Genomic DNA, 25,217 nt, shown 5'->3' on the forward strand with positions numbered 1-25,217 from the left:
GATATGTCTCATTATAGTCTGCTATGTAGAATGGACCCCAGTGAACACATTGACCCAAAAAGTGCTGAGTTCAGAGTGAACTTGATCTAAGTATGGTAGTTTAAGAAGTAGGTCATTTCCACCAAAAATATGTAATTTTCAGATTTTTCCCAGATTTTTGGCTTCACATGGAGCTGCAACCAGAAGTAGTCGTTCCCTAAGAGTATTTCAATAAAAACACGAACAGTAGTTCTATGCTGCAGGTTGATGCTATTTTTTAAAGTTTTAAGCCTCTGTAACATGTGTCCCAGACACAGAAGAGAAGCCCACATCTCCAAAAAAACCTGTTTTATCCAATTTCAATTTACGAGGTTTGTATTTGGGCCCGAACTGCATCTTTAACCTGAGAAACGTGACCATGAATATCCTTAGATTGAGGGAACATGCATCAATTTCAAGATACATACCATACAGTTGACCTCTAAAGTATAGTGAGCCAAACTAGAGGCTCTAAAGAGCCTGTGTCGCTCACCTTGGTCTATGTGCATATTAAACAAAGGACACAGATGGATTCATGACAAAATTGTGTTTTGGTGATGGTGATGTGTTTGTAGATCTTACTTTAAAGAACATTCTTGCTCCTTATTATTATCTCTATCTATAATGAACTTGGCCCGGTAGTTACAGTGGAAAATATTTTGTAAAATTGTAAAAAATTTACAAAATTTATGAAAATTGTAAAAAATTGACTATAAAGGGCAATAACTCCTTAAGGGGTCAATTGACAATTTTGGTCATGTTGACTTATTTTCAGATCTAACTTTGCTGTACATTATTGCTGTTTACAGTTTATCTCTATCTATAATAATATTCAAGATAATAACCAAAAACTGCAAAATTTTCTTAAAATTACCAATTCAAGGGCAGCAACCCAACAACGTGTTGCCTGATTGGTCTGAAAATTTCAGGGCAGATAGATCTTCACCTGATAAACAATTTTACTCCATATCAGATTTGCTCTAAATGCTTTGGTTTCAGAGATATGAGCCAAAAACTGCATTTTACCCTATGTACTATTTTTTAGCCATGTCGGCCATCTTGGTTCGCAGGCGGGGTCATCGGACACATTTTTTAAACTAGATACCCTAATGATGATTGTGGACAAGTTTGGTTAAATTTGTCTTAGTAGTTTCAGAGGAGAAGATTTTTGTAAAAGATTACAAAAATTTACGAAAAATGGTTAAAAATTGAATATAAAGGGCAATAACTCCTTAAGGGGTCAACTGACCATTTTGGTCAAGTTGACCTAATTGTAGATCTTACTTTGCTGAACATTATTGCTGTTTACAGTTTATCTCTATCTATAATAATATTCAAGATAATAACCAAAAACGGCAAATTTTCCTTAAAATTACCAATTCAGGGGCAGCAACCCAACAACAGGTTGTCAGATTCATCTGAAAATTTCAGGGCAGATAGATCTTGACCTGATAAACAATTTTACCCCATGTCAGATTTGCTCTAAATGCTTTGGTTTCAGAGATATAAGCCAAAATCTACATTTTACCCCTATGTTCTATTTTTAGCCATGGCGGCCATCTTGGTTGGTTGGCCGGGTCACCGGACACATTTTTTAAACTAGATACCCCAATGATGATTGTGGCCAAGTTTGGTTTAATTTGGCCCAGTAGTTTCAGAGGAGAAGATTTTTGTAAAAGTTTACGGACGACGGACGACGGACGCAGGACGACAGACGACGGACGACGGACGCAAAGTGATGAGAAAAGCTCACTTAGCTAAAAAGGTATTTTGGGTAGAGGCCGTAATATCATGAATATAACTGACCCCACATGGTAAGGATTACGAACCATCATTTTTGTTTGTTGATTTCCATCAAATTTCAACAATGTTACATGTTCAACTGTATGTTATCAAATATAATGCTGATAATTAAACTCATTAGTCATTCCTGAAAGATCTAGAATATTACTTGATATACAAAAATGGAATCATTAAGAAATTATCGATTTTTTTTTTAATCCCTACACACTCACAATAAAACTTCTGAAGAAAACAAATGACTCTTTAATTGCTGTTTTTTAATTTTTTAAGTCACACAGCTAAGCCATTAACATGGAGCAAAAGATCACATCACTGCATATTTAAAGAGAGCCGATAGCATCCATCTGCCAAAAAACACAGGTACAGGGTAATATCAACAATTTACAGATAATAATGGATAAATAAATCTAATAACTTTGACCAACAAAATACAGAAACAATACAAACATTTAGACAATCATGTAGCCAATCAAAATCTGTTAGATAACTTGGCAGGAAAAAATAGGGCAGTTATTACAAATGGACGGACTGCACATCAATTTCAATACATATACAGACTGAAGGAGCGAAGTGGTACACATATGAGAAGTCATCTAATGAACATCAAGTTATGAATGTAATAATATCCAATCATACACTTGAAGCAATTTCCTACAGTCTCCACACAGTGCGATTAATAATTTGTTTTTTACATAAAACTTTTTATTAAAAGACAAACCTTTCTCAAACAAATCCATTTTTATATAAAGTTCTAAACTCTAAGAAATCAGGAAAAAAATGTCCATAATTTTAAATATATGTCTTAATTATATCATTATATCCCTAGCTTTGGTAAATCATTACTACGAATAGCTCAATAGTCCTTTTATTACATCATGTATATTGTACGGCACCGTTTTGTACCTCTAGGACCTGCTTTTTAAACTTGTGTACCCTTGTATGAGGTGAGTGGGATAGAGTAGTATCATACAATATAAAATGACATGGTTTTTGGTGTGGTAAAAATTGTTGTGCTCAGTTTACTCCCCATTCTTTAAATGTATTACAACTGCTATATTAACCACTTTTGTACAAGGGACATATCTCTGACATATCTTGTCCAACTTTTTAACTATCTCCAAATTGTATCAGGTTGACATTCGGCATCTGTGAACTGTTGTTTTATACAATTTAATACAATAATAAACCAATATTCAATTTTTCAAGATAGCATCAATTTTTGACCCCCAACAATTTTGATTATTTTTATGAGAAGGAAATGGTATGTATGTTTACGAGTGTCCTTAGGCCATGAAGATGACACCTGAACTATGGACCAATCTGTAAAATCACAGGTAATAAAATTGTAACAGTCAACCTGGCTACTGTTGTGGTAGATGGACATCAAATGACTGAAAGAAGGATAAAATTGTGGTCAAACTTAGTGAAAACCATTCAAACCTTCCAAAACAAGACCAACCAATAATGGTAGTGTATAACCTAGAGCTTTCAACATGTTCAAGAACAATAAAAGACAGTTTGAGCAAATTTTATGCATGTACAAGTATATGCCACTCATGCATTTTTATGAAATGGTTATAAATTGTTATCCTGTGTTAACTGTACATATGACTTTCACAGAAAATGTATTTTATCCTTATCCATAAAAAATACAAACATTTTCAATAAACACACACAAAGACTGCTGAATCAAATGAACCCATAAATAGTACTCATAGAGATTTCATACACATTGTTACTGAAACCTTATTTTAAAAACTTTATTCATTTTATCAACTTAAGTGCAGAGACCCCTTTTTATCTTATTTAATATTATTACATCCACATATAAATGTTTCTGACTGATGATGTAACCTAACAATGGCATAACCATGTGTGCAAGAGGTAGTGTACCTGTCGATACAGATTTACTTACACCTCTACACTAGTATTTTCAATTCCTTATTTTTCAAAATATTTAACTGACCATTTATTATGGTATTTCTGTCTTAATGCAATGGAACACCATAATCTTTTAACAATTTCCCCAATTTAGATCCTCAAAATACAAGATGCATGTATGCCTCATCTTCTATCTGACAAATTATCACGAAATGCACAGCACATGTGAATGTACTTATCAAATAATTATTGCCTTGCATTATCAATAATGTTTGTACTGAGTATTTCACCTACCATGCACACAAAAAATGTTTATTTAATAATGAAATGTAAATATGTTCAGAAAATGCAAGCAGCAAGTTTAAGAAAACCCACAAAAGTCCTGACACAAATTTCTGCCCCACCCCCTTTCCCTATTAAAAGGTACATATATAAAAGTTCTTGAGACAGTTATATTGTTTTGGACAATACTTCATCAATTACAGTTTACAGTTTTACTTGTCCTTGGATACCTGGCTATAGTCAAACAAACTTTATATAAACTGATGTAAGTTCAGGCATTTCTATACAGTTTCAATTCATTCACCATAATACTTGACCCCCACCCCCTCATTATTCGCACCATATTTTTCTGTTTTGAAAACTTTACCTTGTTATCTGTTTCATCGAAATCAGGTTTAATAATTTCTGCCTCTGGTTCTGGTTTTATTAACCGGGTGGGTATAACTTTAGCCACCGGTATGGTTCCCTGTCCAGATTTCCGCCTACGATAACTCTGTATGAATGGCACAACCACTGGAGTACATTTCCCATAATGTATAGCACCACAGTTGAAAGAACAGTTTTTCAAGGTATTAAATTCACAACTTTTACAATGATGAAGTGATCGATTCCATTTCAATTCGATTCGACAATTATGATAGATAGCGACTTTAGAGTAAACATATTGCACTGGAGCATGATTCTGCTGCATGTCAAGTTTTGTTTCTTCTTTCAAAACTTAGAATTTCTATTGAACACAAAGATGCCATTTAAATTCCAAATCCAGATATAAAAATTCCTGAATGAAAATATTGAGAATCGCCAGTACTTCTGAAATTTTCCTTCATTTTCGATACCCTAATAAGTTAAATCTCAAGTTATAAAATCTTCCTGTTGATACGTTAAACACCAAGTTAAAGCACTCCAAAGTAATTCTATCCAATTATAATTTGTTTTCCTTTGATTAACAAAATATTATCGTTATAAATCTTATCTTGTTATATTTCCTTTCTCAAAAGAAAAAACATTACTGTAGCTTCCGTTCAAGATCTCTTCTCCTAATGACTTTTGGGACTAAAGTACACACAATGTGTATTCACTCATAGGTGTTGTTAACAAATTCATTCTTTTTCTTTGTCGACACTAGAAATTGATCAAAAACAAATATCGTTCACACATCTTTACAATAAATTATTTTATTCTCCAATGGTTCTTTTTATTTTTCTATCCTAAAATTATGCAGCTAGTTTTTTTCCCTATCAAAACGTATTCAATTTCAGGTCGATTTTTTTGTTTATCTATCATGATTTATAGAAATCCACAAAAAATCCATTTCTAAAACTGTTCTGTTTGAGTTTTGGAAAATGTACCTTTTATTCCTTTTAGGCCTTACTATACCCACACCTGTTTTTTTCTCCTGAACTAGGATGTCATTTAATAGTTAAAACAAAAATGTCGATATCACCTGTATTAGTTGAATGGGTCAACACCAAAATATGTCATGGATACAAATATCATGACTTCCAATGTTCTTATTATAATTAACCTCACCTGCAAATTTAAGACAAAAGGAAAGTGGATAATTTTATTCTAATTTATTTTCCTGAGCATAATTGAACACACGAAATGATTTTAATTACGCATATGATTTTGAGTGATAGATCATTTTAAAGTGGAAACGATAAAATATCTATAATTATTTGAATAAAGTTTTAGATTTATAACATTTAAGATAGGATGCTGATTATTTCAAAACATTTAAGCCATAGTAAAATAAGTAACTCCGAATTGATTTAATAAAAAAAAACATATGATGATTTATAAAAGTGTTAATGGTATTCACTCTATCATTATATCTAAAACCATTAATACGAATTTAACTAATAATATCTTTCATTGAAAAAATATTCTATCTTATTTATAAGAATGTTTTTAAAATATTAAGATGTTAAATATTCACAATTAAACTAAAAACTAATCATAAAATAATAATAAACTTCTCTGAATCCACTTAAAAGGTGGCAATTTTTTCATCAGAACTTTATAAAATCCATTTAATTTCTCACTTTTCCTAATGAACCAATGAATTCCAAAATCACAGATCATGCAAATCCAGAAATCTTCAAAAATTTGAAACTTAGATCTAACCAAAATCAGCTTAAATGTGTAAAAATCACGCGAGTATTGGTAAATACGTAGAAACAGCAGGTTTTTTGGCAATCACTGGATGCATCCTCCTCCTACACATCTTGACTGTGTGTAAAAGATAAAATCACATTATCTTAGGTGTGCTGTCTCAGCTTCATGCATACAACATGAACATCTTCACTTATATCATTGCAAACTTTACAAGTAAATTACATTTTTATAAAGGAAATAAGTAAAAATCTTTGTTTTAACTTTCGTTAAGCTTTACTGAAAACTTATCTTTTACTGTTACCTTTATAAATGAAAACCTGATTTTATGATGTTATGAGTGATGTAGATTATTTAGAGAAAATTGAATTTAAACTGACACTTTCTACAGATTTCTTCCTTCCTTGACCTTTACTTGTGATGGAAATAAAGTTACTTAACACCAAACTTTGTAATATACTACATTGAAAAGCTATTTAAATCTGACAATAAAACACTTATACCAATTTGAAACAGTCATGTTAATACCTAATTAATTTTACCTACTATACCATATGTCAAAACAAACAATTTATCTGTCCTACATAATATATGGGATCACATACCAATAAGCTTCTTAAAGTTCCCCCTATCCTGATAAATAAAGCCTGGATCTAGTTGTCATCAAATTTCTGAATTCATCCAATAAAACTTATACTGTGACCTTTGAATAGGAACCTCATAGATTTTTTAATCAAACTTGCCTTTGGAGGGAATAAAAGTGGATTTTATAGTTATGTAATGGTCAAAAGGAAAACTAAACATTCATACTGGGATCAATTATTGTTTCTGAATTGTTTAAGCACATGCAATGAACTCTCATTTTATTATTGTTTTCATATTATTTCTAAAATCAATTTCTAATCAACTTTTGATATAAAAGCTACAATTTGATTAATTACAATTCATTTTATTTAAAATTCAAAATTCATTTACTTATTTTTCTATATAAGAATTTAACAGAGATAAATTACTAATTTAGAATTTTAATTTTCTTGCAATTCTATTGTATGTAGGTTTTCTTTTATAAGTTCACTGAAAAATTTATTTCATTACTTCATAAATTAATTTTTTTCTTAAATCATACACTCCACATTTTCATTTGAATCTAAGAAATTGATTTACCTCAGTAACAAGGGTAGACTATAAACAATACCTCCTTAAAATCACCTAGCAAGCATTATCCTTTCCCAAATGTAAAGACTTGAGACACTCTAAAATACTGTAATTATGTCCAATTCAGAATAAGGAGACATTTTTCCAATAGCCACAAATAATATTCACATTGAAAAATCTGAATGAACTCAAATTCTCAGAATAATAAATTCCAAGAGTTTTCTCCCAACATATCCGTACACCTGAACGTTTTTTCATCAGAACGAAATTCTACACACTGACCTTACAATTATAAGTCAAACCTCATAAACAAATACCCCTATCACAAAAATGTTACCTTTACACAATTCTATGTGAGATGATAAATATCTTACCCCAGATGGTCCATTTAATAGGTGGCATTGTAAAACAACATAGAGTCAATTTAAAAGTACAATTTTTTACTACACAAAGTAATAAATTGTTTATAAACTTAAACAAGCGATAACATCTTTGTTAGCAGTTTTTGATACATAAGAATTTGTTAGTATGAGAATGAAGTATGCCACTATTGTTTGAAGTTTAAAGGAGAAGAAGATAAAGATTGTATGAAAGAAGTGACAGATTATGACAACCCAATTAGGAGGAAAAGATTTTCATGACACCTATATCATTAATAATGTATGTTTTTCTCAGATGTATTATTTTTATTTGTGTTGCATGGATTGTACACTGAAGATAATATTCTAAAGCTTTTCAAATTGTGTATTAGCATGGTCAGTCCAAGATCTCATCAGATTGAGAAACTTTACTGAGGTTATTCAGGATTACAGTATAAAGTCTTTTCTTATCCATTTCAAGTCATCCAACTGAATAAATCAACACTGTTTTTCTGGAAAGTAAATAAAATCACTCTTTTTCATCCTGTAGTACTTAAAGGGTGAACTATCAGTGAAACTTTAGAACATAAGGCATTTGTATATAAGATATGAAGTATCCAGGTCTTCTACCATCTAACATATAAAGCTTAATGCAAAGATCTAATGATGTTGACACTGTCCACTGGATTAGCATCCCAGTGTTTCCTAGGCAGGAGAATAAAAACTTCCAACCCATCACAGGCAGATAAGAACATAAAAATACTTTTGATGTATCCATTCTAATTTATAATGTTAATTATAATTCAATAATGACTAAATACTGGGTACTCAGCTTGCACAATAAAATATTAAATATGAATAACAATCTAGGTGATGACAAATTATCACAAAAGTAACCAACAAATATGATCATAAATATATACTTATATACCTGTATGATATTCTTACTCAATGAAACAAATATTGTTTATGCCTCAATAAACAATTATTATATCAATGCAAAGTAACTGTATGATATTTATTGTCTATAGATCAATCTGATATGCCATTCATGTCCTACATACTCCCACAACTTACATGTACATACATTGTTTCTGTATCAATCGAGAGATCTGAGTTATAGAACAGACAAATGTGAATAATGGGACATTTTCAGTAAAAGGAAAGATGGCCTTTGTGCAGGTACTGGTCAAAGTAACTTTAGAGTTCAGAATTTGTTTAGGCCCTCGTGTAGTGTGGTAAGAGCATAACAACTGTATGGTATACATTTCAGGAGCTCCTGATATTATAACATTAGAATCCAACTTAGAAGCCTTTTATAGAAGTGCTCTTTAAGATATCTTTATTTATCTGTCTAAATGGATGTCTTAAATAAATTGCATTTTTCCTGTGGGAGTGCATCTACACTAATCTCCACTGAAATTATTGTCAAATCCAAAGTCTCAATACAACTGTAACTAGGGTATGTATCATGGTAACTTTTAAGTGTGAACGTAAATGAAAGGAAATAATTGGGTTTTTTTTCATGTTAACGTTTATGAAAAAAAAAATGTGTATCAGTATTCATAAAAATAAAGAAGGAAGAAATATTTTTCATTTCAGTGTGCAATTCGCCGTTTCAGAATCTCATGCACTCTGGGTAAAACTTTCAAAAGCGTACACCAAAACATAATGATTGGTGGAAAAGGTCATAAACAATAGAAATTTGACCAATGACCTGTAGTTATTTTCATTTTGGGGTACAAACAACAAATTACCCATAGTCCTTTAGATTCTGAGACGGGGAGTTGGTGTTTGTTGTCTGTATTCTGCTGTTCTTCACAAGGAAAAGACTTAAATTTCTTACAATGGGTAAAGGTCCTTATAAAACATTAAAGAACATTAATGGATTTTATACTTGAACGATGCTTCAATTCCAAACAGTTTTTACAATATGTTTCTAGTGTGAATAAACTCCATGTCACTAGAATATAATAAGGCCTGACTGCCAGCCTTAGCCAGGGAAAAGCTAATCAACATTATTTCATTACACGATTTAACTTATTTTTCACATATTTTACCTAAATTCATGTCAATATATATTGCCTCAAGCAAATCTTAATTTCAGGTGAAAAAGTCAAAGTTTACTTATGACCTCGACAGCATTCCTCAAATATTTACATATGACAGGTTTCTGATGAAAAGGATACTCCAAATATTTGGAATAATCATCATTATAAACTTCAACAAATTATAAAGCATTTAATCTCAATTATATTTGTTTTGGTATTTATAAATACTATTTTATCTTTAAATTCTGACAAAATCAAGGATGTTATGTAAGTCTGTAATACACATTTAAAGGCATAAGAAGACAACATCCTGTATAGGTAAATATTGTCTAAATATCTTGTGTTCAATTCTTGGTTCTTCAAATCTTTATATACATGTCATATATACTTTAATACCAAGTCCTAACATATTTGATAATCAGTCATATTTTCATTGATTTATTTTACACTAACAATAAACCATGAATTATGTCATGACTAGAGGCACTGCATGTGACTAAAGCTTACAAATGATATCCTTCTACTTTTGTATTATAGAAACATGTTGTTTGTGACCCTGTCCCATGAGAAACACATTTGCTTGGCTCATCTTTTGGTGATGTACAACTATCATACCAAGTATCATTTATATTCCATAAAACATTCAAAACATGGAAGCAGGACATGACTTTGTGTAGTAAGATATAGGGTATTAATGGCAAAATAAGTCAGTGACCTTGACCATGCACACATTTCATCTTTATTCATGACATGGCAGTAGGCATCAATAATACAATGTATCATTAATATCCTTCAAGACATTCAAAAGTTCAGCAGCCAGTCACACAAGACAAAGAAGGACAAAAGTGCATGTTGAATGTCTACCCTGCTTTATTATGATTGAATTTATGTTAAATGTCTGTAATATGAAGGTTTTACTTCAAGTACATGTATCACATAAACTAAACATTATCAATGATTCATAAAATGCATTCAAGATGAACTCTGCCACACAGATGTGTACACCTTACAATCATTCCAACACCAAATATTGTTGACCTATTGCTTATAGCATCCAATTAATGGACAAAACCATGAAAACTTAACATTGATAAATGAACCATAAAAGTGAGCTCAAAGTCAGATGAAACCTGCCAGACAGACATGTACACCAGACAATCGTTCCATAGTGGTTGACCTACCAATAGTGGTTTACCTTATACTGACCTAATCACAAACTAATACATTGTTGACACCACCATAAGATTTCACCACTTATTTCCTTCCCATTAGACTCCAATTTAAAACTAATTTCCCTGCTAGCAGACATACTGATCTAGGCAACTGGCACTGAGGTAACAACTTTAGCCTGAGATAGATAACATGAGTTGTATTGTGAAACAAGCTTCCATTCACTGCCAGTATGCTTAAATCAGTACTTTGTATCTTTTATCTTTATGTCAGTCATTTTAATTGTGCTTTGTGCCTATCTCAGTAGCCATTTCAAATTGATTTTCACATTTTGTTCTTATGGAGGGTTGAGCACTCATAAATATGTTTTACCCTGCCACATTCTGTTTGTGCCTGTCCTAAGTAATTCTGCTGTTCTCATTGGTTGCTGTCTGGTTTGTTGTTTTGTCATAAATGAGGCAGATGGTATTCTTATTGGAATTATTTTATATTTTGTCATGTCAGGGCCTTTTATAGTTGACTATTTAGTAAAAGTTTTGCTCACTGTTGAGGGCCATGCAGTGACTTATAATTGCTAACATCCAATGTCATTTAATTGGACTCGGGTGGATAGTTGTCTCATTGGCAATCATACCACATCTCCTTATATCAATAGCAAAACTTTTTTATCACAGAAACCTTCCTCATTTTGGTTTTATAAGGCTAAGAGGATCTCAAGAATATTCTTAAACACCTTCCATAGGCTTAAATGTACAACTACAACCCCTACTGTTTTTCATTTAAATTAAAACACTTCAAAAGAAATTCAACAGGAAATTTTTTTTTCTGTTGGTTTCACCTGATTCAGAGGTTCAAAGGTCAAAGACATTTAAAGAATTAAAAAAATTACAAGATTTAAACTTTCTTGGCCATATTTGGTACTTGTTTTAAACCAACAAGAACATATTTGCCAAATTAGATCTGTTATATTTCAGGGGGTTTTGAAGACAGATTCCAAATGTTTACAACAAAGAATGCCAAATGATAGCAACAGATCGCACAGCCTTTACACAAGATGCAATAAAGATTTTTTTTATTGGAGCTAATGTGTCATATTCCTGAAAAGGCAGATTGTCTTATCAAAGACATATTGCAAAGTGACGAAAAAGCTCACACTCCTGTAGGCCACCTGTGAGCTAAAACAGGAGCATGAAGTTAATGTCTATTTTTTGTGTATTATATCCAGCTCATTTCAAAAAAATATTTCATAATGATAAAAATTTGTGTTCAATAAATTTGTCAAGTAAAAGCTAGAACAAAATAAACTTACCATCAGCAGCATTATAGTACATATTTACACCATACTTTATTGTTTATAGGAGGGTACATATAGCCAGCTTTGTTTTTACATTGTTGTTCCTTGGTATAGGTTACACTAAATAACATCATTCAAATGACAATTTCCTTTTCAGTACAATGGGTATATATACAAGGAAGTTTTTATTTTCTCAATAAAAAAAAATCAAAGTAACTTTCAACAATAGAATCTAAATAGGTTATATACATAAAGTCCTTATACTTTACACTTAATATCAGATTTGTTTTACATGTATTAATTATCAAATAATTTTTTTTTTAAATAAAATGTCTCTGATTGCATAACATTTCTAAATATATACAGATTTCTGCTCCAAGATAAAAGAACTTCACTTTACACATTTCTTAACATCTTAACATACAGTCAAGCTAGTTCTCCAAACATATAAAGACAATCTTATGTAATGGAATTGGGAAACCCAATCATCATCATTATTTTGAGGCAGCCAAACCTACTTGTTCACCAAAACAGCACATTAATACATGTTAACTATTAAATCAAATCATATCTTTATAAATATTTTATTCCAAGCAGTTGTTAGGAGCTCTCCTTTCAAATATCTTACTTTGGTGTATCTAATTCTAGCAGAATCTAGAACAAAGCATGATCTACAGATAAGTAAGCTTGCAAATGTCAACTGTTATGGATAATTTTTTAGAAATAAGACTGAATTGTCTCCCTTTGTATAAACAAAACAAGAATGTGTGCATAGGACACCATATCCATACACCACTCATACTTTCATATTTCCATGTTCAGTGAACTGTGAAATCTTAATTCTTAATACATTTTAAAAGTTCACATCATGTGTATTAAGTTTTAAGTTGATTTGACCACAGCTCCATGGTAACCTACCACAAACCAAAACAATTCTGATCTAATACAGGATGAAAGAAAGGACAAACAGACAGATGGACATACAAACCAGGAAACATGATTCCCTCTACTATCTTAGTTTGGGGAATCAACTATGATATCAATACACAACTTTTATTTGAATTTCATTTAATAGCTTCCACATAGACTATAGAGCCAGATTGGTTGTCAAAAAAGTTCAAATTCTTTCAGCTGATAGGATAAGGGAGGCAACTGCAAATAATTTCAAATTCTCCAAGTTAATATCTGCTGACAGCTTACAATAAAATGCTCCGCTGGGCGCAGCTTGATACGACCGCAGAGGTCCAACCCTGAACAGTTGGGGCAAGTATGGATACAAAATACAAGCTTGATACAGCACGGAATTTGGATTGTGATTAAATATTTGACACAGCATAGGTTTCTGACACAGAATGAATGTGGTCTAAGAACTTAAAAAATTTTAATTTACCTGTTCAAACCATATCATTATTATTTGCTTTTATATATAAATCAGAAATAACCAATTTAAAATGGAAAATTTTAAAGAAAAAAAAAAGGAAAAAAAGGAAAAAAATATCTCTCCCCCAAATTTTGTGAACCCCCTTATGATTCATCACCCCCAAACTCAATCCCAGCCTTCCCTTTGTGGTATGGTACCTTGCAGTACAATTTCAGAGAGATCCATACACTTGAACACAAGTTATTGTCTGGAAACTAGAAAAATGTTTGTTTTTAGGCCCCTTTTTGGCCCCAAATTCCTAAACGTTTAGGGCAATTATCCCCAAACTCAAACCCAGCTTTCCCTTTGTGATATGGAACCTTGTAGTACAATTTCAGAGAGATCCATGCACTTACACACAAGTTATTGTCCTGAAACTAGAACGGTTGAATAAAAATGCTTGTTTTTTGCCCCTTTTTGGACCCTAATTCCTAAAATTTTGAGGCAATTACCCCATAATCAATCCCAGCCTTCCCTTTGTAGTATGGTACCTTGCAGTACAATTTCAGAGAGATCCATACAATTAAACACAGCATGTGTCTGGAAACTAGAAAAATGCTTATTTTTGGCCCCTTATTCCTAAACGTTTTGGGCAATTACCCCCAAAGTCAATTCCAGCTTTCCCTTTGTGATATGGAACCTTGTAGTACAATTTCATAAAGATCCATACACTTACACACAAGTTATTGTCATAAAACTAGAAAAATGCTTGTTTTTGCCTCTTTTTGGCCCCTAATTCCTAAAATTTTGAGGCAATTACCCCCAAAATCATTCCCAGCATTCCCATTGTGATATGGAACCTTGTGGTACAATGTCAGAGATATCCATACACTAACACACAAGTTATGTCTGGAAGTTACAAAAATGCTTATTTTTGGCCCCTAATTCCTTAACTGTTGGTACCATAACCCCCAAAATCAATCCCAACCTTCCTTTTGTGGTATTGAACCTTATGGTAAAATTTCATAGAGATCAATTCACTTAAACTAAAGTTAGAGTGCGAAAACTAATGTGTTTTTGGACGACAACGACGGAGACGACGCCAACGTCATACCAATACACGACCGCCAATTTTTTTTGCGGTCGTATAAAAATAGCTTTATAAAAACAAGGAACAAAACACAGACACATGTAAGTCATTATTAGGCTTCATTTTTTTACAGAAATGTTGACTTTTGATTAAGGATTTTCCTTCATGTTTTAAGACAATATAATACTACCAAATTAGTCGAGATCACTCTGACTCCAATGGCTGTTTTGCCAGACAAGCTGGGGCCACGGCCGTTGGACTTCAGAGTAATCTCTGACTACTACTAAATTAACTTAAGACTTTAAGGTTCTTGTACTGCTCACTTGGGATTTACATCATATAGACTAGTTTTTTTCCCAAAATTTTAAGGTGGGAATGGTGCTTTGGCAGTTTAAAGGCTACTTAAAGAATGTTAAATTCCACAAAAGTGCGCTTGGAACACTACTAATACCTACTGAAAAGCCAAACTTGAGTGAACAAAACAGAAAATTACTGGTATTTTGATATAGTGATTTTCCTAAGTTGCATTCAATACATTTTCTGAAACTTATAATATGGCATTTCAAATGTAACAAGTACATTCCCCCTTCTTTTCTGCTTTTTTTTATAAAGGTATAATGTACAAGTAAAATAAACAAACACAAAGGTTTTTTTACAGCTTCTTAAATACATATACACACTATAGACCATAATATTATCCTACAACACAAGACTCAACGAACAAGATGACTGCTGTTTATATCAATTAAAATGCTCATTTTCAACATGTAAGTCCCAATCCAATCTAATTCAAACATAAATCCTGTTTCAAAGCCTAGCTTACAAGGATCTGAAAACAATCCATTCTACTTTCAGTTTTAAAAAAACTTTTGGGATCCACTGGTTTTGTTGGATTAATACACACCTTCAAAATTTGAAGGCTGAAATTTCATTGGCTGATATAATAATTACCTGAACAGAAAGTAAAATGAAGTGCTGTTAGATCCTTGTTAGCAAAGCTTGAACACAGGATCTGCATTTTAATCAGATTGGTTCCGTACAAGATAAGGCAAAACTTCCAATGAACTTGTCATCTCAGCAATATATTTACATCTGATCTTTACCAGTTTGTAATTTCAATCTCCAATATTAAAATTAAATCATTAAAAAGCCTCAAAATTTAACCTTTAAACAAATCAAACATTTCGCAGATTAGTAAAACTTCATTTACTTGGCCAAATGAAACAAATTATAACCAATCTTGTAAATGATCAAATAGTACTGCATGTGTGAAAATTGTGAAACTACAACTAGAAAAAAACATAGTTGAACAACTTATCTGTTTCACAAAAATATTAAGAACAAGCACTACTCTGTCATGAACATACCAATATGCACAATATCAAAGTAAAGCATTGTTCTGCTAAATTTATATATGTCATAACTTGCATAAATCTATGAGTTATTCTTTTTTTTTCTTTGTAAAATAAATATTTTGACAAACCTTAGTGCCTCCATTCCTGTGGTTATTCTTGGTTGACAATGGTCTGCGAGGACTTCTAGGGCTTGGCAACTTGGAGGTTGGTGGTGAAAATGGTGGTGAAGTAGGGCGTAACCTTGGTGACTGTTTACCAGATGATGACCTTGGTGATGCCAATGAATAATGAGATAACGGTGTTGTCAAAGCTTCTCCGTGTGTCAGTTGCCGAAGATTTTCTTTTAAACTATTCTGTGTTTCTGGTTCACTCAACCATCGTAAAAATAATTCATCAACTTTGAGCTTGAGGACAGGTTTGAGTGCCATAATGAGTACTAAATCATTTAAATCTTTGGTTCCATAAGAACTGAAATTAACAAAACAACATTATATATATATATATATATATATTGTTTTAACTAAAATTTGCAATGTTATTGTAAAGGTACTTTACAATAGGGTAAGTCTTCTCCTCACGAGGAAATACAGTTCATAGTTCAATGAAATTGGGATGCATATAATCAAGTTCTATAGAATCAATAGTTTTTTCCATTATGTTACCAAATGAACTTGATATCATTGAGCATTTAAGGAACCAAAGCTATATAAAGTAATACGTTTTTTTAATATACAGTAAAATTACATAAAAGTGAACTACTCAACATGCAACTTTTACGCCACAGTTAAACAGATATGTATCATAAATTGGTCAAATTTTTACTATCTCTTATTACAATTGCAGAAATTCATTGTTGAAGTATGATTCCATATATATGTCCGGTATGAGACATTTGTATTTCACACTCAAAAGCTTTTTTGATGTTATCATTATATAGATAACAGTTCAGGAATTCTGTTAATCTCTCATTTTTGGTGTAATAAACTTACTGTAATCATACTGTTAGGGACATTGCTACATACATATGAAATCTACTCTGAAGTACAGCCAAAGATTTTTGTGTGTAGGAGAGATTGATTTCATACATGTATTAGCAGGTTAACTTCTTTGAGCTTGCTTTCAGTAGCATTAGCTGTAATCAATGTTAATACAGAGAAAATACCTTACAGAAATATCGTAACAATCAGTAGCATTGGCTGTAATCAATGGTAATGCAGAGAAAATACCTTACAGAAATATCGTAACAATCAGTAGCATTGGCTGTAATCAATGTTAATACAGAGAAAATACCTTACAGAAATATCGTAACAATCAGTAGCAATGGCTGTAATCAATGGTAATACAGAGAAAATACCTTACAGAAATATCGTAACAATCAGTAGCAATGGCTGTAATCAATGGTAATACAGAGAAAATACCTTACAGAAATATCGTAACAATCAGTAGCATTAGCTGTAATCAATGGTAATACAGAGAAAATACCTTACAGAAATATCGTAAAAAATACAGGAAAACATCAATCAGGTGTTCTCACGAGTTTATTACAGTTTTCTCTTTTATGTAAATCTTTTTTTTATCCTGAAAATATGAAAGCATTTCAAATTCTGTGGTTGCATGAAAAATTTATTCAAATCAAAATGTTGACTATTTATTATATATGAATTAATTGTGAGCATCATTAATGACCCATGGAATAAACAGATTACCATTAACAACAAATTATGAAACCTGCTGTGACTGTTAATTAGCTTGGGGTCGTAAACTTGTCATAAAAATATCACCAGGTAAAATTTTGTTTTTTTGTTTGTTTTTTTTTTTTAATTTAAAATTTTGTACAATTTTTTTTTTCCAATTTTACAAATTTATATAATAAGCAAAAAAATTTATCAGATATACTTTCATTTTGAAAATCATTTTGTATATATAGCAAAAATGATGAGCGCTGGTGAAATCAATGGCAGACATTTGGAGGAGTTCAAATGGCATTAAAGCACATTTATACACATCGAAACCATAATAATTTATGTTACAAACACTTAAGACATGTACATGTAAAAGAGATACATTACATGAAGATGTCACAGAATAGAAGTTCCTTCATAATATAAATTCCAAATGGAAACAATATTCTTGAATATTATTTCCACTGGAATAAATATTACAGTAAATGCTCCTAACGGAATAAATGGTATAGAATATTTGTTCCAACAGGAACAGATATTATGACATTGTTTATAACAAAGTTTCCAGTGGAACTTCTGTTAGGCGGAACAAATATACGTTGACAAGGGTCCTCTTGTGCCAAAAACCCACAAGCATACCATTTAAACAGAAAATCTACTTCATTTGTAATGAAATTTAATGTGTTTCAACAAGGAAACCAAAAAACTAGTAATCCCAGAAGATAAACTTGAGATTTCTATATTTTTTTTTACATTGAATGTGGTTGGTACTTGCCTAGGGAATTAATAAAACAGTTTAAGGCGAAGCATCAATGTACTTTTTATCTGCTATAAATGAGAAAAGGAAAACATACAATAACAATTGTGAAGTCCCCTCGACTTCATCGGTAGGGGACTAATAATTAAAAGACAAAAACATTTGTCATGTTTGTACTAGAGCTTGAACCAGGGGCATATGGTTGCCTTGTATAGGGCAAAATTGTATTTCTTTTCGTTTTGAGATTTCTTACTATTTCTGTTGCGCAATACTGAGTAATTCTGTTTTCGGACTTTATATACTGTTTTCCGCACCCTTTTCATTTCATCGAGATTTCACACACCAAACTTGTTCGACAACTTTATTACATTTAGATTGTAATATTATACTTTGTATAAATCCTAATTCTTTGTATTTTCTTTTTGTAGATATTATTATGAACAGTTGAGATGAATTATATGACGCATGATGTATGGACTTTAATATTCAATTGGTTTATTTTGAAAAAATTGTTAAATTAAAACTGTTTGGTGTGTATCTCCTGCCATATTAGTCTTTGTTGTTTCTTTATATAGAATCAGAAATAATTTATGTTCGGACGAGCAAAGCGAGGTAGAACATAATTGAGATTGATTTAATTCACCGTTTCAGAATCTGAAGGATTATGGGTCATCTCATTGTTTCTACCCCAAAATGAAAATAATGTTACATCATTGGTTAAAATTCCATTGTTTAGGATGTTTTTAACCAATCACAAAAGTTTTGGTGTATGCTTTTGAAAATATTACCCAGAAAGCATTAGATTCTGATTTGGTCCTTTTCTGTATGCCTCCCATAAAGAACCAATTTTTGCCAATATTTAGAGGATAGGACATAAATTCCTTAGGAAATATTTTCATGGCCAGTATTTCACTGTATTTCAATATAAAATAATATCTGTGGACAATATTTTGTATGAAAATGGGACATTATTTTTATGTTACATTATGACATCCAAGTACAACTGCATTTGCAGGTAAAGGACTCCTTGATTAAGATGTTTAATGCAGCCTTATTCAGTATTGGTCTCTAAAAAAAATTTCTTCTTATAGATGATTCACACTTGTATGCAAATTTGACAGCCATTACTTAAGTCAAACAAGTTCCAGTAAAATTTGCATCACAATTTAAAACACTAGACGTCATCAGGGTTCACAATACTTCAGAATCATAGGGAGAAGTGACTTCTCTTATTGAAACTGATAAGGAGAAGTGGTGAGACTTAAAAGAGAAGTGCTCGTTCGCTCGCGGCACTACAATGTTTTGTTTTTACCGTAATATAAAGAGCCATATGTATCCTATTCATTCAATTCTTTTTTAAATTGTTCCAATTCATACCTGAGAATACAATTAAAGTAACAGTTGTTTCAGTTTACATCTTAAACATGTTAAATAATCATTATAGTTACTCAATTATATTTTTTCCTCTTTTTCCTCAGAAACTTTTAATTATATATCTAGCACTAAAAAGATCTTTTTCATAGCAAAAAAGAAAAGAAAGTATCATACATGTATATCAATTAAAATTCAATCAATAACCATTCTGTTTATCATGTTAAACTTTATAAAATTCTTTGTTTCTCATTGAAAAAATACTTAAATTTAACAATTTTAACCAATTTTAATCAATAAATTGAAACAATGCATTTACATGGATATATAAATATTTAGCAAGGAGATCTAACCAAAATTTTTTTTTGCGCGTGGAATGCAACATTTTCACTTTTGGGATCATTATTCTTCTGTCAGCTGTTCCATGGGTGCGCCTGTAGTTATTATCATACGAATACGGATTTCGGTCATAGCTGATCGGCTTTCAATGAATCCTGCCTTCAATCCGTGGTTTCGTACAAATATTTCAATGGCAGAGGAAGAAAAATTTATGAAAATACACAATGTTTGACAAGAGATTTGGAAAGGAATATGACGCTTTTAATGCAATAAATGGATGAAACATTAACTAAAGACAATTTTTATAACGTTCTAATGAAGAAACAAACTTTTTTGCCGAAAATCAGAATGTTTTGATATACACTCTGGAGTAACAATAGCCCGAAGTGAAAGAAAATACTTCATCAGAGTTGTTTCTTTGAAATAACATACGACCAATCTGTAAAGTCAATACTTTCAAAGCTTTTCTAAAGAAATAAATCGTTTCTGTCTGAATTTCTTTACTTATAAATGAAAAACTGCTGTTTTATTGACTTAGTAAAAATGGGAAATTGCCCATGACAAAAGTGACTGCAAGTAACTATTTAGAACACCAGGGCGACTAGATATCGCTTTTGGCGGACATGAAAGCGACTTTTTTGCCCCAGTCGCCTGCTAGCGTGAGCCCTGTGTCATAATTTAAAAGTGTGCATGATTATAGAAGGTTATCAGAAACAGATCTAGAGTAATTCGGAGCAAATTCCAAAATGTCAATACATCTATTTCTAATCCAAATTCAGGGTTAATCAACCTGCAAAATTTTTCAAGGAAGCATATCAAGTTTTATCCAACAAACTACACGTACCTAAATTATTCAACAAGAGCATGAAGGGTCTACCTAGTCGATTTTTGATATTAAATTTTCATTGGAAACATGACGCCAAAAGTTGTTGCCATGCATTATATATTTGTACCATAGACAGTTTTATTGTGTCTTTATGAACCATTACACAAGTATGTATTTGTTTGTGTTGTAGAAGTTAAATACCGTGTATATGCATTGGATTAAGTTCAATTTTTTAGATTAAAACAAGTAGAATCTTGCCGCCTGGGAGCACCATTACCGGAAGTTATGTGTACTGTGTAATATGAAAACCGTGTCTGTAAACAAAATATCCGAAAACTGTTGCGCCGGTCGGTAGACTCTACGTATCACTAGCCTAGGGTAGTATGAATATTCATGAGTTTTATGAAGCAACGCGGGATACGAGATCACGTCATTGGCGCGATTATCTAATTTCACAGACCTGTCAGCAAGCGGAAAACAGAAATATGTTCAGAAGTTCTTAGATATTTCCCAAGATGTAGGGCATATATCACTGGAACAGAGACGATACAAAAATAAGTATTTTGAATACTGAATCAGCTTTAGATATTGTGTACAAACACGGCATCTAGGCACTCAAAAGACGATTATTAAGGGGGGGGGGGGAGTTACACGTGACGAATGCATACGAGGGCTACCCTATGTGTTACATATGAAAACATACAGAAGAGCTATATTAAACCAGCGACAGTAACAGATCCAAATTTTCATTTAATGGGGGGAGGGGGTCCATGGCATAGGGACTTCAGTCTTGACTACAGGTCAAATATATGTAATATATTAATTTATAGCCGCGTCAATCATATACATTTAAAAAAAACGAAAAAACGTATGCCCCTACTGTAGTCGATTTATTGGCTATATATCTGATCTGTAGTCCAGTCCCTATATATGCTCCAGTCATGCCTGGGTGATTCCCTATATATCCACCAAATTTTCCCTACAAGAGTGGGGTCCAATGCACCCTGCTCACCCCCTAAATCAGTGTTTGAGAGACATGTATTCACTTGTATATATGTCTCAGAATAAACCAATGTAAAACCAAACCTTAGCCTAACTCAATTACTGATTAGACCAATAATTATGATGTCTTGAAAGGCTATTTTATTTTTTTTTGTCATAATTATCTGGACTACTGCTACCTATGATCCCATCATTAACATATGGTCGAAGGGGGTGGGGCTAGGGTGTTTGTTTCATCTTGCACACAGTTGCAGGGTTTGGTACAGACATCTGGCTGTTGTTGTAAACCAGACACCTCATTCATATACATTTATTGTACATGTATTTTTTTTTGCAAGAATCTGTACATATATACCCGTTGTTCATATAAATTTCAGAAGAAAATCATTACCCATTGATCCATAAATATATATTTTCCAAGCTATCATAAAAATAAACTATGACTTCTTTAGATGTAACTAAAAACCTGGGTTCTTTCATATTATTGAACAAAAACATCAGTACACAATTTTACAGACATCTAAGATTATCATAACATTTAGACATGCTATCTGGTTATTAACTTTAACTGATTTTATAATTTTTTTGTAGTAATCCTTGCATTCTTTTTATTTTTAAAGGAATGCATTGACCATATGTTTGTTTGCCCTAACCCTACCTACCCAAAACATAGCTGCCTACCCAAATTCTTTTATTGTTCTGATGTGAAAAAGTTTTCTTTTAATCTGATAGGCATGAAGACTAAAAAACATCTGACACTTCAATTTTCCTTTGCTGTGAGAAAAAAGAAAATGCCTACCAACCTACCCACTGTCTCTAAAATGTATCTTTGGGTAGGGTAAGGGCAAACTAAAATATTTATAAGTGTAGCCTTACAAATGTGACATCAAAATTTATCAGTGTAAAAATTATTTCAGGTTTAAACAGTCTTCTTGAAAACTTGGACATAATGATGTAAAAATCTGCTAAGAGGTGTGCAAATTGAGCAGGGAATGCCCCACAAACCCTTTCTGTTAGTTAACATTTACAGTGTCCAGTTATGTACCCCTTTAAGTTTATTCTGTCCTTTTAAATTTGTGAATAAAGGAAGTATCTTTATTAATAATTTATATATATATATGCTCTTAAAAGGTAAATTTACAAATGATATATTATGTTCAAAACAAGCTGATTACTTTTTGTTTAGTTCGAAGTAAAAACTAGGAGTAAGGGAATTTTCTGCTAAGGGAATTTAGACAATTTTTTTAAAATTTCAACCTACGGTCAAATATATTAATTTCACTTGTCCACTTAATCATGTTAATATGAAAAACTAAAGTGCAAGGAGTATTTATTTATCTACATTTCTTGTTTCAGCAATTGCTGTACCTTTCCAGTTACTTATTATGTGTTGTGTATTAATTTGACTATAACACTTTTGAGTGAATGGATAGGTTGATAATATTCATCAATCAAAAAAGAAACTGGAGAGATTGGTAATGGTTTTAGGCAGCAGCAATTGAAGGTACACAAATTAAGGTTGTCATATCAGCATACAAAGTCATATCAATAGCCCAGGCTAGTGGTCAATAAGCATGAGTCATCAGACATCAGTCATATCAATGGCCTAGGGTAGAGGTCAATTATCAGGAGTGATCAGTCAACAGTCCTATCGATAGCCTAGGGTAGTCGTCAGTTATCTGGAATGACCAGTTAACAAAGTCATATCACTAGCATAGGGTAGTGGTCAATTATTAGGAGTGATCAGTTGACAAAGACATACCACTAGTATAGGGTAGTGGTCATTTATCAGATCAGTTGAGTTAACAAATCCATATCACTAGCCTAGAGTAGTGGTTAATTATCAGGAGTGATCAGTTAACAAAGTCACATCACTAGCCTAGGGTAGTGGTCAATTATTAGGAGTGATCAGTTGACAGAGACATATCACTAGCCTAGGGTAGTGGTCAATTTTTAGGAGTGATCAGTTAGCAGAGACATATCACCAGCCTAGGGTAATAGTCAATTATCTGGAATGACCAGTTAACAAAGCCATATCACTAGCTTAGGGTAGTGGTCAATTATCTTGAATGACCAGTTAACAAAGCCATATCACTAGCCTAGGGTAGTGGTCAATTATAAGGAGTGATCAGTTTACAAAGTCATATCACTAGCCTTGGGTAGTGGTCAATTATCTGGAATGACCAGTTAACAAAGTCATATCACTAGCCTAGGGTAATAGTCAATTATCTGGAATGACCAGTTAACAAAGTCATATCACTAGCCAAGGGTAGTAGTCAATTATCTTGAATGACCAGTTAACAAAGCCATATCACTAGCCTAGGGTAGTGGCCAATTATCAGGAGTGATCAGTTTACAAAGTCATATCACTAGTCTAGAGTAGTGGTCAATTATCTGGAATGACCAGTTTACAAAGTCATATACTAGCCTAGGGTAGTGGTCATTTATCTGGAATGACCAGTTAATAAAGTCATATCACTAGCCTAGGGTAGTAGTCAATTATCTGGAATGACCAGTTAACAAAGTCATATCACTAGCCTAGGGTAGTGGTCAATTATCAGGAGTGATCAGTTTACAAAGTCATATCACTAGCCTAGGGTAGTGGTAAATTATCTGGAATGACCAGTTTACAAAGTCATAAACTAGCCTAGGGTAGTGGTCAATTATCTGGAATGACCAGTTAAAAAGTCATATCACTAGCCTAGGGTAGTAGTCAATTATCTTGAATGACCAGTTAACAAAGCCATATCACTAGCCTAGGGTAGTGGTCAATTATCAGGAGTGATCAGTTTACAAAGTCATATCACTAGCCTAGGGTAGTGGTCAATTATCAGGAGTGATCAGTTTACAAAGTCATATCACTAGCCTAGGGTAGTGGTCAATTATCTGGAATGACCAGTTAACAAAGTCATATCACTAGCCTAGGGTAGTGGTCAATTATCAGGAGTGATCAGTTTATAAAGTCATATCACTAGCCTAAGGTAGTGGTCAATTATCTGGAATGACCAGTTAACAAAGCCATATAACTAGCCTAGGGTAGTGGTCAATTATCAGGAGTGATCAGTTTACAAAGTCATATCACTAGCCTAGGGTAGTGGTCAATTATCTGGAATGACTAGTTAAAAAAGTCATATCACTAGCCTAGGGTAGTGGTCAATTATCAGGAGTGATCAGTTTACAAAGTCATATCACTAGCCTAGGGTAGTGGTCAATTATCTGGAATGACCAGTTAACAAAGTCATATCACTAGACTAGGGTAGTGGTCAATTATCTGGAATGACCAGTTAACAAAGTCATATCACTAGCC

General features: G+C 32.4%; 2 protein-coding genes and 1 long non-coding RNA gene across 8 annotated transcripts in view; 1 reads left to right on the plus strand and 2 right to left on the minus strand.

Annotated features, from left to right (window-relative positions):
* LOC127737685 (serine/threonine-protein phosphatase 2A regulatory subunit B'' subunit beta-like) overlaps positions 1 to 21,196 on the minus strand; it is a 60,963-nt gene extending 39,767 nt beyond the window's left edge. For 3 of the 6 annotated variants that reach the window (XM_052248540.1, XM_052248541.1, XM_052248542.1), the window contains exons 1-2: positions 6,030 to 6,299; positions 4,352 to 5,514 (exon numbers count right to left, since the gene is read on the minus strand). In XM_052248540.1, coding sequence (XP_052104500.1) covers positions 4,352 to 4,675 — 324 coding nt within the window. In that variant the 5' untranslated portion in view covers positions 4,676 to 5,514; positions 6,030 to 6,299. Of the gene's footprint in view, positions 1 to 4,351; positions 5,515 to 6,029; positions 6,300 to 7,263; positions 7,534 to 16,061; positions 16,402 to 21,109 lie in introns of those variants that run through there. The other 3 variants (XM_052248538.1, XM_052248537.1, XM_052248539.1) reach the window with 3 other exon arrangements.
* Positions 1 to 25,217, minus strand: part of LOC127737686 (uncharacterized) — a 114,292-nt gene that overhangs the window by 42,748 nt on the left and 46,327 nt on the right. The gene's annotated exons all lie outside the window — the stretch shown is intronic.
* On the plus strand, positions 9,938 to 12,152 carry LOC127737696 (uncharacterized). Its single transcript, XR_007999766.1, has 2 exons — positions 9,938 to 9,982; positions 11,809 to 12,152. It is a non-coding gene; the product is annotated as an uncharacterized LOC127737696 (long non-coding RNA).

The sequence above is a fragment of the Mytilus californianus genome, unplaced genomic scaffold (assembly GCF_021869535.1).
Source record: "Mytilus californianus isolate M0D057914Y unplaced genomic scaffold, xbMytCali1.0.p SCAF_4, whole genome shotgun sequence".
Classification (NCBI taxonomy): Eukaryota; Metazoa; Mollusca; class Bivalvia; order Mytilida; family Mytilidae; genus Mytilus; species Mytilus californianus.